At 40.5% G+C, this 20925-nt stretch overlaps 1 protein-coding gene across 1 annotated transcript; it reads left to right on the forward strand.

The window, feature by feature from the left end:
* Positions 1-386: 386 nt before the first annotated feature.
* Positions 387-11935, forward strand: LOC149290685 (actin-related protein 2/3 complex subunit 1A-A). Its single transcript, XM_089488484.1, has 9 exons — positions 387-450; positions 840-944; positions 3896-4118; positions 4308-4415; positions 5047-5259; positions 5351-5426; positions 10618-10811; positions 11261-11351; positions 11897-11935. The coding sequence occupies exons 1-9, from the start codon at positions 387-389 to the stop codon at positions 11933-11935; spliced, it is 1113 nt and encodes a 370-aa protein (XP_089344610.1).
* The last annotated feature ends 8990 nt before the right edge of the window (positions 11936-20925 follow it).

The raw sequence follows: 20925 nt of genomic DNA on the forward strand, positions 1-20925 counted from the left end.
GGGGGGGAGGACAGTGGCAGCATATCTTGGGGGGGGAGGACAGTGGCAGCATATCTCGGGCAGGGAGGACAGTGGTAGCATATCTTGGGGAGGGAGGACAGTGGCAGCATATCTCGGGGGGGGGGGGAGGACAGTGGCAGCATATCTCGGGCAGGGAGGACAGTGGCAGCATATCTCGGGCAGGGAGGACAGTGGTAGCATGTTTTTTGGTGCTTTTTTAAAGAAAAAAACTTTTTCTTTAAAAAAGCACCAAACTTTTAGGGTGCGGCCTATATACGGGGGCGGCCTATATCCGAGCCAATACGGTAATTTTTTAAATATTGTTTTACTTTGTTCTTTCTGTAGGGTAAATACTCAGCCTTTTAGTTGAAAAGGAAACTTGTAAAATGTCCTTGCATCAGTTTTTACTTGAACCGATCACTTGCCATGCCTGGAATAAAGATCTCACTCGTAAGTACCAAACGCATCTGTGCTGCAATTAAACATACTTTTTCACTTGGCCAAAATACTAATTGCACTCTTTAGTATGTCAAGCATATAAACCTTAGCATATCTTATTGTTTTCCATTGAAGGCTCATTCACATGAAAGCAACACCTACCGGTGTCTGCATTTATGCTACATGACAATTAATTGTTCCCAGCAGAAATCTGAATAACACAAAATTATACTTTTATAAAGCAATTATTTCTGGGCAGAGCATGGGTGTTTGGTGTGGCATTGATGTTTCTAATGTTGCATTTGGTTACAAAAATGTTAGTAGGTAGAACAGCACGGCAATATTTCAAATTCAGTAGATCATGTAACTGAAGGCTTTTTCTTGCTTTTTCCGCCCTTAAGAAATTGCAATCAGCCCAAATAACCATGAAGTGCACATCTACAAGAAGAGTGGCAATCAATGGGTGAAGGGACATGAGCTTAAAGAACACAACGGACACATTACAGGTAGGATACCGGGCAAAAAGCTGTCTGTTGTAATTGAAAAGATGATATAGCTATATACTGTGTTGCATTCCAATTGAACTTATTTGTTTTTATGTTTGACTGCTTTAATTTATTTATTGTAACAGGATTTTGAAAACCACAAAATAGCCTTTGATTACCCAACCTTTAACCCCTTCGTGACAAAGGCTGATTTTACTTTTTGTACCCTTCGTGACAATGGCCGTTTTAACATTTCTGCGCTGCTCGTGTTTAGTTGTAATTTTCTTCTTTCCCGTTTACTGAACCCACACACATTAGATATTGTTTTTTTCAGGACAAGAAGGGCTTTCTTTAGATGACATTGTTTTGATTGTATCATATTATTTACTATTAAAAAAAGTATAAAATATGGTGAAAAATTTAGAAAAAAATGACTGTTTCTAAATTTTAGTTGAAAAATCTTTTACTCATCTATAAAAGGTAATGAAAAAACCTGCTAAATAGATTCTACTATTTGTCCTGAGTTTAGAAATACCCAATGTTTTTATGTTTTTTTGCTTTTTTCTACACATTATGGGGCAAAAAGTACAGGTAGCGTTTTGCTATTTCAAAGCCATTTTTTCCAAATCTGGTAATTCTTCCCCCCATGTGCCATTTCGGGTATCTTTGAAGCCGGCCAATGCAATTTACCCCATCAAGTCATATATTTTTGAAAACTAGACAGCCCAGGGTATTCCAAATGCTAGTATTTTAACCCTTTCCAAGCACTAATTCTACCATCAGCCTTTGTCAAACTTTGTGGTAGTCATTTTTTTGCATTTGTTTTGTCACACACATTTTACTTCAGGTATGAATTAAAAAGTTCTCGTATATGTCACTATCACAAAACACCCCAATATGTGTTCATCAACATCTCCTGAGCGCAGTGATACCCCACATGAATGATATTGCCTGGCTGTTTGGGGGCAAAAGGGCCACATTTGGGGCATGCGCATTTTCAATGTTGAACTTTGGCATTTAGAGATCCACTGCCCATGCCCTATTTGGTACATCTTGGACCCGGGCCATTTCAGTGTGCCCAATAAAGCCATATATTTTTGAAAACTAGACAGCCCAGGGTATTTCAAATGCTAGTATTTTAACTCTTTCCATGCACCATATCTACCACCAGTCTTTGTCAAACTTTGTGGTAGTCATTTTTTTGCATTTGTTTTGTCACACACATTTTACTTCAGGTATGAATTAAAAAGTTCTCGTATATGTCACTATCACAAAACACCCCAATATGTGTTCAGCAACATCTCCTGAGCGCAGTGATACCCCACATGAATGATTTTGCCTGGCTGTTTTGGGGCAAAAGGGCCACATTTGGGGCATGCACATTTTTCAATGTTGAACTTTGGCATTTGGGGATCCACTGCCCATGCCCTATTTGGTACATCTTTGAGCCGGGCCATTTCAGTGTGCCCAACAAAACCATATGTTTTTGAAAACTAGACACCATAGGGTATTTTAAATGCTGGTATTTTAACTCTTTGCATGCACACATTTTACCACCAGCATTTTTTCAAAGTTTGCAGTGGTATTCTTTTGTGTGTATTTTTCCCACACACACCTACTTTATGTATGAATTTACAGCTCCTGGTATATGCCGCTGTCACACGACACCCCAATATGTGTTTAGCAACATCTCCTGAGTACAGTGATACCCCACATGCATGGGTTTGTCATTTTTGGGGGGAACTAAAAGGCCACATTTGGTACGTGTGCATTTTTCTAATTGGAAATTAGATGTGTGGCCATCCTTCCCCCCCCCGTGTTAATTGGGACATTGTTGAATCCGGCCAATTCAATTTACCCCATCAAATCATACATTTTTTAAAAGTAGACACACCATGGGCATTTAATATGCCAGTATTTTAACTCTTTCCATGCGAGAATTGTTTTAAGCTAATGCTAATGCTTTATGCTAATTTTAGGACTTGCTCACAAAAATATATTTTTTATATATATATTTTAAATTTTTTTTGCCTTTTTTAAAACATTTTTAACATTTTTTTTTTTAACTTGAAGGTTCCCCTGATAGTGACATCAGAGGGAAATTATTTTTACATTGTACTGTTTTTTTTACTATTTTTTTCTAATTATTATTAATTTTATTTTTTTATTTCTTTTTACTAATCACACTGTGATTAGAAAGCTGGGCTCCATTGACTTGCATGGTTGAATGCAGTACCTGTATTCAACCTGCAAGTGGAGCCAGAGTTCTCTAGAGGGTCTGGAGACCATCTAGCAAACTTTTTCGTCTTTATTGTTTTTTTTCCCGGGCCGCCGACATCTTGCTGATGGCGAAGATCACCGTCAGCTGCGGCTGTGACCGCTCTCCGGAGCGGTCACAGTCCATCCTAAGGTAAGTGTTTGGTGTCGCTGGATGCCTCCTGATCGAGGCATTCCAGCGACACCATTTAAGTTTAGGAGGTGATCGTTGATCGCCTCCTAAACGCTTTTAAAACGGGCATCCGCCGCCATACATTGTATGGCGGCTGTTGACGCCCCGGGGAGGGGCCAGACATGGCCCCTGATGCCGATTGTGGCGTTGCTGAATGCCTCGAGGTCGAGGCATTACAGCAACGCTGTTTGGGTAAAAAAATCGGTCACGGATCGATTTTTTTTTTTTTTTTTTTTTTTTTTACCCGTTTTAACAAATGACGGTCCTGGCACGTCATTTGTCGTTAACGACATGTTTTCCCGGACCGGCAATTGTCATCAAGGGGTTAAAAAAGTGCATATTTAGGTACAAATGCACATATTTAAAATAGCGTTTCATAGATTTGCTACTTACCCTCCCTTACAAAGAAGTTCACCAGGTTTTAATGTCGCAGTTGTGTTACCTGCATTTTTATTTTGAAACAGACAAGTTTTAGACTTTATTTGCTCTCCAACTCTATATTTATTTGACTTAATTTCTGTAGGCATTGATTGGGCTCCTAAAAGTGACCGTATAGTGACCTGTGGTGCTGACCGTAATGCCTATGTGTGGAGCCAGAAGGATGGAGTTTGGAAGCCAACACTGGTTATCCTTCGTATCAATCGTGCAGCAACTTTTGTTAAGTGGTCCCCTCTAGAGAATAAGTTTGCGGTGGGGAGTGGGGCCAGACTTATATCTGTGTGCTATTTCGAATCAGAAAATGATTGGTGAGTTCTATCACTGCTTCTTTTATATTCAACTAAATGTGATTGTCCACTTGTCGGAGCAGCTCAGTTTAATATGCTATAGTTTATCAAATCCATTCTTTTTTTTTTTATCATGTATGTAAATGTACTATATAGCTTTCTATTTTACATAATTATTGCCCTTACATGGCATTTCTGCTTTATTCTCAGGTGGGTGAGTAAGCACATCAAGAAACCGATTCGCTCCACAGTACTGAGCCTTGATTGGCATCCCAATAATGTTTTGTTGGCGGCTGGTTCCTGTGATTTCAAGACCAGGTATATTATGGATTTTCTATAAACATGCCCTGACCAGTTTTACTGTGCTATCATTATTCTTATATAAGGAATGTCAGAAACGGCCTTTGTGTGGCATTTCATGTAACATTGTGATGTTAATATTCCAGTGTCCCAGTGTAAAACAAACAATCCACATGAAAGTAGTATCTGCAGTTTTCCACACATTCTGTGGTCTGAGAATTGATTGGTCGATTGAAGCAGCCACTGATGGGCAAGAAACAGTTCCCATTAGATCAATGAGAGCAATTTCCACACAAGTGCGTAGTGATCTCAATAGACCCCCCACATGCAGCATTTGCCAAGCCTGTGCTGGAGATGACTGTTGGAAACCGCAAGGGTGTGGGCAAAAGGGGAAATACATATAGGAGGGCTCTGCAGAATCCTCCCCATGCATTTGCAAGGAGGACACCACATTCATTAAAAGCGGATGACAACTGACAGGTTCCCTTAAAGTGCCCATGGTGGCTGGAGTGTCCCTTAAAAGGTTTTCTAGGAATTATCTGATATTTTCTAAACTGTATTAAGATTTATACGGACCTAGCAAATATTTCTGTTCTTATTCGTAGATTCTGTTTTACTTACATCTTTTGCTTCTCATCTACATTTGTAGGGTGTTCTCTGCTTACATTAAAGAAGTTGATGAAAAGCCAGCTAGTACTCCGTGGGGATCCAAAATGCCATTTGGGCAGCTTATGGCAGAGTTTGGTGGAGCTGGCAGTGGTGGTTGGGTACACAGTGTAAGCTTCTCAGCCAGCGGAAACCGTTTGGCATGGGTTAGTCATGACAGCATTGTGTCTGTAGCTGATGCATCTAAAAATATGAGGTACGTTTTTAGTATTTTAATATCTAGAAGATATAATAAAATATATCATTTTAATTGTGTATTTTGTTGTTCATTTTTTTGGTCTATCTAGTGTTGCTCAGCTGAAGACTGACTTCCTGCCATTACTGAGTGTCATCTTTATATCTGAGAACAGTTTGATAGCAGCTGTAAGTATCTATTTGGAACTTTCCAATTTTTCAATTCCGTTTTTTTAAAGGGTCCTTCTAATGCCCAGTGCAGCCCACCAACAAAAATGCAAAGATATACTTTAATGTGCATTCATTATCTGTTTTAATTAGACTTACGTGGTGAAAACACTGCAATTCCACTGCATATGGTGACTGGAGTGTCCCTTTTTTCATACACCAATATAATGGGGATTAAGGAATACAATAAAAATAAATATATACTAGAAAGTCACCTTACCAGTATGCCAGTGAGAACAAATACCTTGTTTGAAGAATGTATGCGCTTATATGTCCCAGTATTGGAACCACACACCTTTGCTCCTTTTGGTAGCAACATTTGCTAGTTATTTTCAATATGGGATAAGGAATAAATTGGCTCTGCAAGTTTTGTCTCGGATAACAAATTTCAGCTCTGCTGAATTACAATCTCCTCATTGTAAGATTCCTATGCTTACAAATCAACTATGCTTACAAATCAAATCAATCTAAATAACTATGATTGAAAACAAAAATACACACACATTTACTAATCCAGGAGAGGCGAGCATTTCAAATCCCTCACAGTACCTTGCATTAGGAAATGCTAACGCCTATGATCTCCTCATGCAATAGTTGCCCTGATAATGTAGAGAGAGATCTTAATTCATCACTCAGATGAATTATGCAGCATCAGCTCAGCCCATTTTGCAGAGACTTACTGCGGTTGATCCCAGTGAAATGATGAAGTGTCTTCTACGACCACTTATTCTAGTGAATTTACCTTCTGAATAGACAGTTTAGCTTCCCAGGCGGTCTCGCAAAGGAAAAAATAATTTCCTTAGGTAGAATCTCCAGCTCCTAGTCTCTTCTATGATCCGACAATTTAAAGCCGCCAGTTAGTGGGAAATTACAGGGTTCTTGTCAAACACTTTTCTACAGAATCCCCCCCATGCCTTTGCAAGGGTAACACCACATACACTTAAAGGAAACACTGAACTATCATACATTAAAGAGTATATGATGGCTGAGGTGTCCCTTTATACACCCTAAAACCTGTATAGGTGTCCTGGTGTTTGACTATATTTCAGGTATAACTGAGATTATATGTGTGAGTGAAAATATGGTCACACTGCTTTAGTATTTTATTCAAAAAATGGTGCTGGTATAAGTATAACAGTTCTTCCAAAAGGTAATAAGTGTCTTGCTTAAATATTCAGGCCTCTTTCGTAATCCACAAAAAGGGTGTAATATTCCTTTTGAGAAAAAAAACAAAAGCTATAATGTATAATCAAATCCTTTTTATGTGAATATGATTCATTGTATATGGGTTTACAAACATAACTGTATTTGAGCCTGTCACATCACATAAGAGTAGAAATGCTCATAGTATAAAAATGTCTCAAACATTTGTTCTGACAAAAAAAAGCCATCCATGGGAAGGAGCTTGTGTGTGTGTGTGTGTGTATGTATGTATGTATGTATGTATATATATATATATATATATATATATATATATATATATATATATATATATATGAATTTTTCACAGCACTGTACAATGAGTAAACGGAACATAACAAGTGGTACACAACAGAACAATTTGACCAACAGTCTGCACAAACAATCTAGTTGATGACTTTTTGAGGTCGTCAAATTAATAATCTAAGGGAAATCATTTTTTATTCAAAAATATTCCAAATATGTGCCACCTTCTTGTACATGTTTAGCTATTGTAATTAAGAATTCTTGAAACGTGCTTGCCCGTTATTTCCTTGGCATGGGCTTAAAAGGCAATAACTTCTCTGTCGGCCCAGGCATTCAGGATAATTAATTTCAACAGTATCATACTAACATATACTTGATAATGCCTTTTTTTAATCTTAAATCATTACACAAAGGCAGATTTCTTATTATAGATGTCCTTAGATTTTGAAGAGTTTCTAAAGTTCCCATCTGTCGCGAATCAACTTGAAGACAAAAATTGCCGTTTATTATACAAACAAAAAGAAAAGAGTAAATATGTTCAGCCTAATTCATCTGGGTCATTTACCTGTCTTGACTTGAAAGTGGGCAATTATTTTGTCTGACAGTTGTCCTTTTGGGGATTTACCGTATTGGCTCGGATATAGGCCGCACCCGAATATAGGCCGCACCCTAAAAGTTTGGTGCTTTTTTTAAAGAAAAAGTCTTGTAATGGATATGCTGCCACTCTGCCCCCCCCCCTGAGATATGCTGCCACTCTGTCCTCCCCCCTCGAGATATGCTGCCACTCTGCCCCCCCCCCCCCCCGACTTACCACTCAGTGGAAGCGTCGGCACCGGAAGTTGTATACGCGTATTGCGTAGATGTCCCCGCCGGCCCGCAAGTCTTGGGGGCAGAGGTAAAATGCATCAGGTGGGAAGTGCTGGCAGGGGAGGCTGTCTGAGCGTATCAGAGAGTAGGATGCAGGTCCCCTGCACTGCTGCTGGGGATCTGTATCCTAACCCTGCTGCCTGCCCGGCGCCCGGAACTGCATGTCCCGGGAGTCGGGCGCTAGACCCCGAATATAAGCCGCACCCCCACTTTAAAGACTTAAAGTGGGGGGGGGGAGTACGGCCTATATTCGGGCAAATACGGTAAATATTTAGTCATGCATGGTGTTCGGGGCTTGACAGAGAATCCATAGGAATAGACAATAATAATAATTATTATTATTATTATTATAATTCTCAATGTGTAGCCCAAAATCAGTCTAAGGGGTAGGGCAGGGGTGTCCAAGTTTTTTCTGCAGTGGGCCACTTCATCAGAATTGTATACGTGCGAGGGCCGCACTCATTTTTCACTGGGAGAAAATATGGCCTTTAATAAGATATGCAGATTAAAATAAAGTAAATGACACAAAACCTTTACTTTTCCTCTCACTGATTTCTGGGATTTCTGGGCCTACAAATTCAGGATTCTGGATAAGTAAAAATAAAATAGTTCTATTGGACCAAAACCGAAAATTCAGGGTTCACTTAGCCGAAACTGAAAGTGACCCCCCACACACTTTTAATAAAAGTAAGTTACACACCAAAATTGTACAAAAAAATTATATATTATGATTGTTAACAGCAATCTCAGGCATACCCAGATTCCAGCATGTACTGGTTGGCTGGGCATTGTATTTTTTGTCCAATTTTAGTGTGTAACCACACTTTTATTAAAAGTAACACACCACAATTGGATAAAAAAAATCAACAATATGACTTGGCATGATAGGAGTGTGATTGCTAACAGCAAACACACTCTTTTTATACCCAGGCAACCAGTGAATGCTGGAACCTAGGCATGATGGGACTGTGATTGCTGTTAGCAATGACACTCCTATCATCCCAAGTCAGCCAATACATGCTGGTACAGGGTGGCTGTAAGTGCAGACCCCATACTGCTGGCAGCATCAATACACAAGGTACTGGCTGACTTGACATGATAGGAGTGTGATTGCTAACAGCAATCATAGTCTCATCATGCCTAGGTTCCAGCACTTACACATCCATGCTATCACACACACACACAAATTCATTCATTCACAAATTCATTCCCTCAATCAGACATACTCATTCACACAACATACCCCACCATCTTACCTGCTCTACAGCTCTCGATGCTGCTCAAAGACTTCAGCAGGGGGCGTGGCCTCCCTCGTTTTCCCCACAGAGGAAGCAGAACTGAAGCAGAGAATAGACCCTCCCACAAGTAAGCAGGGCTCTTGTGATCCTGGCTGCCGATCTCACGCGGGCCGCACCTCGAGGGCATGTTGGACGCCCCTGGGGTAGGGCTTACTGAACATGAAGTGGTTATAGTTGGAAACGGAGCATAACCATTTAGGTCACAAGCAGTTTTGGCTCAGGAGACAAAATGAAGCTGAATCATGAAGTAGAATATACCGGATAGCAAGTGGTGATTTTTTTCCGTTTTACTTTTTTTAAATAAAAGCTGAAGTAGCTCAGTTGCATGCAGTTTGCGAATCACTGTTCAATAAAGCCTTCTCACAGGAAGGCAGATTTTGTACATGTATTAAAGGGACCATTCAGCCATCATATGCACTTTAATGCTTTGCGGTGCAAATGCATGGCAGGCATTCTTCAAAAACCTCCCATATGCTTTAATCTCCAGTTAAATGCTATGCAGGTATTGTGTTTGGATGATTCAAAACCAGTCACCTCCAGGCTGCTGGCTTGGGGAAGGCTGCTGGCTTGGGGAAGGCTGTCCAATCCAGCCCCAGTGCGCATTTGTGTGGAATTTCAATAGGAGTTTTTTCTTGTCACTGATTTGATTGCTTCAAGCAACCAAATAATGGCAAGAACAGTTGGATCATGGAGGAGGGCTGCTGCAGGACAGCCTCTTCTGTGTCAGATAAGAGATTTTATAAGTTATACAATGGCTATCGTGTTCTGATGATTGATTATGGATAAGAAAGTTTACCCCCCCCCCAACACGGAGGAGAGGGGTGCCAAAGTTTTCAGCAACCGCTCGGCACCCCTCGATCTCTTCCGCAAAGGCCTCTCGCTCGGTCGCGGTGCCGGCATTTCATGCAGCATGCACCGCGGCAGAGCCGGGAGACCGAGCGCTCACGATCCCACCGTAGGACTCCTGGACGGTAAGTGAACTTCAAAGGGGGGAGAGGGTAGATAGTGAGAACGAGTAGATAGTGAAAAAGGGGGGGGGGTGGATGGCGAGAAAGGGTGGAGAGGGTAGATGGAGAGAAAAGGGGGGGTAGTAAGAATATTGAAATAGAGAGAGAGAATGAAAGTGGATTATTACAAAAATTAATAAATATTTTCATAATAGAAGTAAAATGTACAATAAATGTAATGCACTTGAATTAAACCCAAAACACCCCACCCTCGATCCGTGGAAAAATTGTCTTCCACAAAACCTGTCCGTGATGCCAAAAAGGTTGGGGATGGCTACTCTAATAACTTGCTTTACCTGCACCATGCACTATTACGAGAATTGCAGAGGTGAAATAACAACTTATAGAGTTTAAATATAAAGTAGGGAGTTAGTAAATACTTTTAGGGGTTGCAGATTATCAGGTGCTATAAATATTTACCATTTGGTTTGTGGTGTTGCAGTTATGTCATAAATCCAAGGGGTTGTAGCCTCAAGAAAAATAAAATGCTTTGCATCGTGCTCAGTTTAGTTATTCTACCTTCTTATGCCCTAGGGCCATGATTGCTGTCCAATGTTATTTACTTATGATGACCAAGGCTCCTTGACTTTCATTTCTAAATTGGACATTCCCAAGCAAAACACTTTGCGCAATATCTCTGCCATGGAGCGCTTCCGAAACATGGACAAACGAGCCACTACAGAAGATCGTAACACCGCTTTGGACACGTTGCATCAGAACAGTATCACGTATGTCATGGGGAATTAGGGTTGCAGAGACAAAACCACGGTTTTTAAATAAAATGTACATCGGTTAAAGACTGCATCTAAGAATATAATTAGCATGATGAACAGCCTTAGTGAGAAGACTTGAAAATAAAAACAAAAAAAAATCTTCTCTATTTAATATATAGATTTGACAGATTTTTCCGGTTTGTAACCTTTTTAAGCATTATAATCCCTTCTACATTTTGTGTTTGATAGGGTATGTATGGCCCTGCAGCATTGCTAGTCTGTGAAATGAAATAGGGAGGAAGTAGGTATGCAGTTAAAGTGTCACTGGATCCCCATCAGTTCTAAACTATTGCTAGTTTCTTTTCATTTTGATGTAGCAAGAGGATGAGCCAAATGCTACACTGCATATAAAATGGAAGTGTCTTAGTAGCATGTAACCATGACCTCTTTCCTCTCTGCCTCAGCCAAGTGTCCATCTACGATGGGGATAAATCTGAGTGCCGCAAGTTCTGTACAACGGGGATCGATGGTGCTATGACTATCTGGGACTTCAAGGTAATGTCTCTTATAATACAGGGCACAACAGAAAGAAAGGATACCCAAGTTACTGATTTTGATAAAAAGGTTTCAGACCAAATGGGCTTGCAAGGCCGTACAGAGAATTTTATAGGTAGTACAACTGGAGACCCTGTCTTTTCTTAATTCCTACCCATTTTATTATAATTTTAAGCCCCACCTGCCAGGTCTCTAACATCCCCTGGATATGCTCCTTCTGAATCCAGGTCTTCCACGTCACGACATACCTTACTGCAATAGTAGGGATAGTGTTGCAGGAGGTTATTAGAAACCTAGGGTGAAATATGTGAGTTATTTGGAAAACTGATAAAAGCGCCAATTTTATAGCATTTGAAAAAGCTGACAGAACATTTTTTGTATGTTGGTAGTTATTTATATACTCTAGCACACAGTGGTAGGTGGTGAAATCACAGAGGGAATTAACGGGGTGTTCATACTGATTGTTACAGAGCAAAATAGCTATAACAAACCCCTGTCAAAACATATTTTCTATGACCCTTTTCTTTTTTTCTTCAACCTACCAGACCCTAGAATCATACATTCAAGGACTACGAATCATGTAAGGAAAGAGCAGCAAGGTGAGGAGAAAAAAAACCCAAAACAAAACAGAAGTCTGAAGACCTCATGGAGCCTGGCATATCTAGAACAACAAGGTGGAAACAGACTGAAGACCCTTCAGCATGCAGCCGGATCCACCAGCAGTAAAAGGCTTCAATGTTAATAATGGGCACTCAAAGATACAGGCTAATACGTGTTCTCTCCTCCTGGAAATGAGCACTTTTAAAACAGAGCAAATTGTCAATTAGTTTGCAGAAATTTGTATATGCGACATAATGCCAATCTCTGGTGAAGATTGTCAAACATGATATCAGCTAGTGTTTTGGGTTTTTTTCGTGTTTTTTTTGTCATTTACCAAAGCTGCTTCTAGTAGTTTTTGTTGGGAACATAAGACACTAAATTAAAATCATAATTTTATGTAAATTGTCTGCTAGAAAATAAAATTGCAGAATGTTCAATTTTTTAATCAACTCCTTCCACTGCCCAAGTGAAACTGTTTGCATTGGTAAAACTTAGTCAATGCAGGGGTTACATTTCTGGTCTTCCCATACTGTTCCTTGAATCAGCCCCCTGCTCCGAAGAGCAACCACAAGTGCCATCATGTAAATGACGTTGCCGACACTCACAAGATGGCGTCAACAACGTAAAAATGAATGAGTTCATAGAGGGTCTATCCAGATTGAATGTCAGTACTGCATTCCACCATGCAAGGTCAATAGAGCCCAGCTCACTAATCAGTGTGATTAGTAAAAATTTTTTTTTTTAAATGTTACTATATTTTTGAAACGTAAAAATAATTCCCCACTGTCACCAAAAAAAAGTGCTTGCTTATATATATATATGTTTTTTATGAGCAAGTCCTACAATTTACATTATATCTTCACAAAAATTCACACATGGAAAGAGTTAAAATATTGGCATTATAAGTGCCCATAGGGTGCCTAGTTTTAATAATAATGTATGATTTGATGGGGTAAATTGAATTGGCTGGCTTCAAAGATGTCCCAATTATGGGACGTGGACACAGACTGACCAGATGTCTAAATGGCAGAAAAATACATACCTCACAATGGTGGCCTTTTACCTCCCAAATAACCCAACAACCCATATGCATGTGGGGTATCACTGTGCTCAGGAGATGCTGAACACATATTGGGGTGGTGTTTGACAGGGACATATACCAGGAGCTGTAAATTCATAGTAAAACTTGTGTGAAAAAAATACAATTTTTTTTTACTACCATAAAGTTTGACAAAGGCTAGTGGTAGAATTAGTGCATGGAAATGGTTAAAATACCAGCATTTGAAATACCTTGGGGTGTCTAGTTTAGAAAAATATATGGTTTGATGGGGTAAATTGCATTGTCCGGCTTCAAAGATACCTGAAATAGCACATGGGGCAGAATGACCAGCTTTGGGGAAAAATTGTTTTGAAATAGCAAAACGCTACTGGTACTTATTGCCCCATAACGTGCAGAAAAAAAGCAAAAAAAAAAAACCATAAAAACATTGGGTGTTTCTAAACTCAGGACAAATAGTAGAATCTATTTAGTAGGTTTTTTCATTAGTTTTTGCAGATTAGTAAAAGATTTTTTTTAAAAAAGTGAGTCATTTTTTTAACAAAAAATCACCATATTTTATCATTTTTTATAGTAAATTAGATATGATAAAAATAATGGTATCTAAAGAAAGCCCTGTTTGTCCTGAAAAGAACAATATGTGTGGGCGCACAAATGAGAGAGAAGAAAATTACAGCTAAACAGCATCAATGAAAAATCTTTAAAGAGCCTTTGTCCCAAAATGTGTTATGAGTAAGAAACAGACTTGTCATTAAGGGGTTAAAATAATCTAGGCAGCAAATTGTTTTCACCTGAGAGACTTTGAAAAGAAATGCTGCAAATGTTTTGCAAAATTCTTACTGTACGCGGTTACATAAGGTTCACATACCACACACAACCAGTTGAGTTTTTTTTGTTTATATGTATTAAGAACCACTAAACATGTTATAAATGCTTGTGATCAGTCTCCAAGTAGGTTTGTTGAGCCCACAATTTGAATTGTAATGAGACATGAGTGACATGAGAGATCTATACATAGATTTTGTACTTGGGTAATATAAGGCAAAAGCTTATCTGCACATTCACTAATTTTTCAGTGCATTTTAGTAACCAGGACGATGAAGTGGCGGTCCTCTGACTTTAAGCCTGGCTGCCGCTTGGTGATGTAAGTGCAGCCAACGGCTGGATATGTGCTGCCGCATGCTACATTTTTTATGTTCATCCTGCTAGGTATTTCCAGCCGCTGGCCACTTGCTGCAGCCCTGGTCGAGTATATGGTGCTGTTGGCTAGCAGCCCTCCATTAATTTGTCTGGTGGCTCAGATGCCCAGCGCGGGCCTGCTTAGAACACTGTAAGAGGGTGATACTGGTAGATGAAACAGTGCCTTTATGGAGGGTTTCTAGCAGGTGGAAACAGATTTGAGCTTCCCTGCAACTATCTAGCAGCTGTAGATTAAATCATGAGGGTATGACGAATCCCACATCAAGAGCAGATCTCTGTTCGCCAGTGGGTGGCATGTTGACCCTATCATGATGCTGCCCCACGCAGAAGCACTGTTGCTAGTTAAAATGGCTAAGCTAGAAAAGAAAACATCTCGCAGCTCCTCACTTATTACTTGCTGTTCAGGGGGAAATCACTGGATAGTTTGAGGGGCACTTCTAAAGTGTGACCCTTTGCCACAGGCTCCATGCAGCAATACTGTAACGTAGAAATTGATCCCAGCTTAATCTGCAAGCAAACATTGGGGATATAAATTGACTCAAAACTTGGTAACCATATTAAAGGAACAGTTGCTAAAGATAAATTGCTGGCATACATTAACATACCTCACAAATTTCCAATGAGAAGATATAAGATACTGTCATATGGAAAAGAGCTACTGATCCACACTCCTTCAGTTATGTGTGTCTTGTAGCAAGCAAGACATGAAAAGTAGTAAACGGCGATCTCTCCGCATTCAATCAGGAGAAATTAACACAAGTTCTGTAAATGTGATTATGCCTCATCATGTCCCAATTCATAAAATGTGATTCAACTGAAAAGAGAAAATAGAAGAGCTACAAAATGTATAAGGGAAATAAAAGATGAGAGTTGGTACCTTGTTAGCTGTAGAATTACAGGAGATTGTGGAGTTTGAATGATATCTTTATTGGCTAACTGAGTAAATATAGCTTGCAAGCTTTCAAGACCTCTCAGGTCCCTTCATCAGGCATGTTATACAAAAATGAGGAAAACCTCTCTTTAAGTATCGGTCAAATAACATGGTTAAGAATGGGAAGCAGATAACATCAAAAAGTCAGGTTGTGTGCCTGTCTGGTTTGTTAATCGACAAAGTGATAGTGGGGTACAAATTCCCTATCCTGGTTGAGGCCAGCATTGAAATAGTTACACTTGAGTATTAATTTAACCGCCCATATTTTTCTCTCCCTCTGAGTTTTGAACAGTCCCATTAATACAGTCAGTTTGATGTCTCTGATACTGTGTCCATTTTGGCAAAAATGTTCTCCCACTGGTGTCTCTGCTCTCTTGTTGTTGATGTTGAATCTGTGTGAATTAAACCTTTTATGCAATGGCTGACCTGTTTCACCCACGTAGAGGGCTGTTGGACACTTTGCACACATAATAAGGTTAATCACATTAGAAGATTTGCAGGAGAAGGCACCCTTGATCTTATGGTGTGTATTTAAATTTGGTATCGGCACCATGTCCACAGTGTGGATGTGTGTGCATGTTTTACACCTTCCTTGTAGGCAGGGGAAAGTGCTTGGTTTTGTGGACTTGTTCAGGTCACTCCTGGTTATCAGTTGTTTAAGATTGGGGGGCTGTCTGAAGGAAAGTAGGGGAGGCTGCGGAAAAATTACCCTGAGTCTGTCATCGGTGTGTAGTGTTGCTTGAAGTTCTTTAGATATTTTGCGTAGAGATTCTACTTGCGGGTGGTAAGTGACCACCAGAGGCACATGGGTTCCAGTATGATGTTCTTTGTACTTTAGTAATTTTTTTCTGGGAATGTTGGTGGCTTCCTGTATCTGGTTGTCAATAATCCTGGCATTGTAGCCCTGGTTCATAAAGTCTCCCCTAAGGGAAACATAGGATTTTACTTAGTGTTCAGATGCCTGTGAAAGAAGGCAGAAAGAAGATTTTGCAAAGAAAGGGGTTCAGTGCAATATTTAATAAAAGGGTAGAGCAGGCATCCCCATAGTGTGCCTTAACTGAAACAAAGGGCTCCAGCTCTTTTACGTTTGATGGTTTCCACTGGTGTCATACCATAGATTCTCAATAGTAGGATTGGGCCTGGGCTTTGATTAGTCCATTCCAAGACATTTAAATGTTTCCCCTTAAACCGCTCAAGTGTTGATTTAACATTATGCTTAGGGTCATTGTCCTGCTGGAAGGTGAACCCCTGTCCCAGTCTCAAATCTTTGGAAGAGTGAAACAGGGTTACCTCAAGAATGTCCCTGTATTTAGCACCATTCCTTCAATCATGACCAGTTTCCCAGTCCCTGTCGATGAAAAACATGGTGTTGGATGGTGTTCTCCGAGTTCTGAGAGGTGTTGGGTTTTACGTCAGACATAGTGTTTTCCTTGATGGCCAGAAAGCTCAGTTTTAGTCTGACCAGTGTACCTTCTTCCATACGTTTGAGGAGCCTCTCACATGCCTTTTGGCGAACAGTGTTTGCTAATTTTTTTCTGGACACCTTTTCATAAAGCCCAGCTCTGTGGAGTATACGGCTTAAAGTGGTCCTATGGATAGATATTGTGTTGTGGAACTTTGCTACTCTTTCAGAGATATCTTTGGTCTCTGTTCCCTCTCTTGGCAGGTTTGTTCTGGTGCCAAATTCTTCCCATTTCTTAATAATGGATTTAATGGTGTTTCATGGGATGTTCAAAGTTTTGGATATTTTTTTTATAACCCAACCATGATCTTTACGTCTCCACTTCTTCTTATACAAGGTCAGTATAAACAGCTCCCTAGTGATCTATTTACCAAGAGGTCTCTACAAAAGACACATGATCATCAGTTGAGACTTGAGGACAGGAGATTTCAGCATCAGCATAGAAAAGGGTTCTTCACAGTAAGAACAATAAGAATGTGGAATTCTCTGTTAAGGATATTATATTATCTAACTATGTGGATATTTTTAAGAAAGGTCTGGATGCTTTTCTGGTTAAGCATAACATAAAGGGCTACAGCTGTTTAAAGGACAGTAGTATTAGCATGTTGACCCAGGGAGTGATCTATTGCCACTGTGGAATCAAGAAGGTTTTTTTCCCCTGTTGTGGCATAATTGGTAATTGCCCCAAGTAGGGTTTTTTGCCTTCTTTTGGATCAACGTTAAAACTTTAGAAGTGGGTATGTGTGAAAGGTTGAACTTGATGGACTGAAGTCTTTTTTTCAACCTACTATATTATACTATACTATACTACTATATACTGTCCCTGATCTGTTTGGAGAGCTCCTTGGTTTTCATGGTGCTGCTTGCTTGGTGGTGCCCCTTGCTCAATGGTGTTGCAGATTCCAAAAAAGAATAACAATCCATTTTCATTCTAATGCAATAAAATATGAAAAAATGTCAAGGGGGTGAATATTTTGCAAGGCACTTTAGCTGGCCCATCAGGTGGTCCTTTGCTCTAACCACCACTGCTACAATATATCTGGCCGCTGTGACAGAATATCTATCTGTGAGAAAGCTTTTGGGCCAGTAAGATAATCATGGGAGAATACATTTTCACTTGCCTGACAATATTATGTGCAATTATTTAACAATTAAATAAGTCTGTAAGAAGATTTATTGATAGGATCATGGCCCTAGAACAAGAATCTTAGCTGTATTTGCATGTGCTGATGTCAGGTTCGTCGAGGAGACATTAAAGGAGTGTATGACTAGAAACAATCCTATCTCTCAATATTTTAAAGAACTCCACCAGGAGACCATCTGTCTCTGTGCCTTTCCCAACTTTAAGTCATTGCACAGAAGCCAGAAAGGTATGCATGTCAGGGGAACACGTTCCCGGTTTATTATAGTAAGACTAAAATCTACAGTTGATCTCTTCCCCAAAAGATGTGAGGGAGTCATGAATAAAATGTGTAATCCATTTGAGGGGGTTAAGAATACTCCAGATGATAAACAGGTGAAGTTGCCTACAGAAAAGGCCTATCGGCCTATCTCACTGTAGTCTAATTTGGGGTCTTCCCAGGTATTCAAACCATTTTCCTAGGATAAATAAAATAGAAAGGGTAAAAGCGCTAGAAAGATAAAACAATTAGGTAGTAAAATAAGTTTTTAAATATTGGTTAACCCCTTCAATGCCCTATAGACGTACCGGGACGTCCAAAAAACGCCCACTAAGAAACCCCTGTGGACGTACCGGTACACCTAGCCCTGCGTGCAGCGTCAGGGACACATCCCTGCCGCTGCACTCCCCCCTGGCAGCAGAAGCCAGCGTCGCCCCAAATGAAACATAGGTCTACTAAAGCAAAATGTGAAAATTTCACGTTTGGAATCTATGCGCGTGGTCACGTTTGTGCCCTGTAATGTCCAGAAAACCACAAAAAAAACTAGGCATGTGGGGTATTTCCGTAATCAGGAGAGGCGGCTGAACAATTTAGGGTAGATTTCTCTGCCGTAACACATACCCTGTACAAAAAATCCTAAGAATACTACAAAATACTAAGACGCGTTGGTGAAAAAAGTGCAGGAACTAATTTTTGTGGCCACCTTTGAGAGTGATTGGTGGCCAAATACCTGCATGTAGAGTGCCCAAATACCCTTGATAGAATAGCCTGGATTGTCTGCTTTACAGAAATATATACCTTTGTGGGTGTTTTTGTTTTATTTGTTTAAAATTAGAGTTGCAGTCCCATCATACCTAATGTAAAAATTTAACGGCTTTGTATAAAGTAATGTACACCTTATAGTATGTTGCCTATATGTGCTGGGAAAATATGGAAAATCTATATAAATTAGGTATTTCTGAAATCAGGACACCTGAATTGATAAATCTGGATGGAATTTTCTGTCTCTTTACCAAATTTTGTGAGGATTCAGAGGGAAAATGTAAAAAAACTTAGATTTTTTTTCAAATTTTTGCTAGTTTTTACTAAATTTCTAATTCTAAATTTTCAGCTTATCATCCAACTATGGTATCAAAAGAAAGCTCTATCTCTCCTTGAAAAAACAATATATAGTTTATATGGGTACACTATTCACAGGAAAAGAGAATCATCGCTGAACCGACATAGCGCAAAAATTGCAAAATTGCTCCGGGCTTTGAGGTACCAAAAACCCCTGGGATTGAAGGGGTTAAAGTCTTTCTATTATAGAAGGTTTTGTAGATACACAGCTGCAGACCACTTGCCAAGGATCCCTCTTCTTGGCTGGATAGTAGAACAGTAGTCACAGGGGGGTAGTGGTTGCGCTTTACACGGATATCCTTATCGTGGTGTTGCTCTCCCGTGTACCAGACCCGGCTATCCTTATCGTGGTGTTGCTCTCCTGTGTACCAGACCCGGCTATCCTTATCGTGGTGTTGCTCTCCCATGTACCAGACCCGGCTATCCTTATCGTGAGGTTGCTCTCCCATGTACCAGATCCGGCTATCCTTATTGTGACGTTGCTGACCTCTCATTTTCCTGTCCTCGGTCTCCTGCACTTGATTTTCTATTACCTGTATTCCGGCCTCCACCAGCATTTACCTGGTGCCTACTGTGCACCTGACACTTTCCTCTACAGGTTACAGCTCCTTTTCCTCCTCCTCTTCATTCTTCTTCTCGGCTCTTCACCTGTGTCCTTCGGGTGCAGTGAGCGCACAAGGCGGTAGGGCGAGGCTTCAGTGTTGTGCGCCAGGATATGACAGCAAATCCCGATGCACAGCATCAGTTGCCGCGCGCATCGCAAGGGAGCAGGATCGGAGGTCTGCACAGACCTCCCGCCCCCTTGATTGATTTTAAGCCGGTTAGAGGGAGATACTTGATCTCCCCAACCGAGCCTGCTCCTCTAGCGGCGGACATTACTGTCTGTCTCTGGAGGGGTGTGGGCTTGGTGGCACCCCCCTGATGAGTAGCACCCGGGGCAGACCGCCCCCCCTCCTAGGTACTCTACTGCATAAAGAGTCAGACACTAATGGTGTTACAGCATGACTACTATCATTATATAGTGATCCAGACACAGATCGTGGTACAGCATCACTCATATCTTTATATAGTAATCACAACACAAATAGTGGTACAGCATGAATCCTATCATTATATAGTGATTCAGACACAGGCAGTGTACACAGTAAATAGTGACCCAGAAACTAATGGGGTAAAGTATAACGCCTATCATCATAAAGCAAGCCAGACATAGACAGTGGTAAAGCATAACTCTAATCACTATATGAGCTAGGCACTGATGGTGGCACACCATAACTGCCATCACTAGCGTCATAACCCTACTACTTACCCGCTCATGGGATCCAGCGATGAGCAGACGCATAGCAGCGTCTTCTCCCCTGCTCGCTGACACAGAAGTGAGCAGGGTCTCCGTGGCAACTATGGCAATGGGTCTCCTCTGATTATGTCATTTTGGCACCAAATACAAATGTATAAAAGCCCTGATCTCCCAGTAACCTTTGCTCAGGTACCAGCTGGACTTTACCCTATACCCAAGTGTTGTATGCTATCATGACTACCCATGTACCAGGCCTTCTTCAGTGACTTCAACAAGTGATTCTTGCAGCCTGCCTCGACCCTTGCTTTGTGACCTGACTTTGCCTTTTGGATCTTTCTGTTATTACCTCACCTTGTTTGTTTGTTTCCTGCCAATAGGGACCACTCTGTTCCCCAGGTCACGGCCGACCGTGACAACTATATAGTTAACCAGACATTGATAGTGGTAAACCATAACTCCCATCACTATCTACTGAGCCAGACACTGTGGTACAGCATAACTCACACCC

This window comes from Sceloporus occidentalis, unplaced genomic scaffold, assembly GCF_023333645.1.
Source record: "Sceloporus occidentalis isolate IW3139 unplaced genomic scaffold, rSceOcc1.0.p SCAF_38, whole genome shotgun sequence".
NCBI lineage: Eukaryota > Metazoa > Chordata > Lepidosauria > Squamata > Phrynosomatidae > Sceloporus > Sceloporus occidentalis.

Bases quoted from the DNA above. Each gene is read 5' to 3' on its own strand.
- LOC149290685 (XM_089488484.1), top strand. From the start codon at position 387: ATGTCCTTGCATCAGTTTTTACTTGAACCGATCACTTGCCATGCCTGG. The intron at 4,119-4,307 runs GTGAGTTCTATC...CTTTATTCTCAG, and splicing joins TTCGAATCAGAAAATGATTG to GTGGGTGAGTAAGCACATCA. The intron at 4,416-5,046 runs GTATATTATGGA...CTACATTTGTAG, and splicing joins TCCTGTGATTTCAAGACCAG to GGTGTTCTCTGCTTACATTA.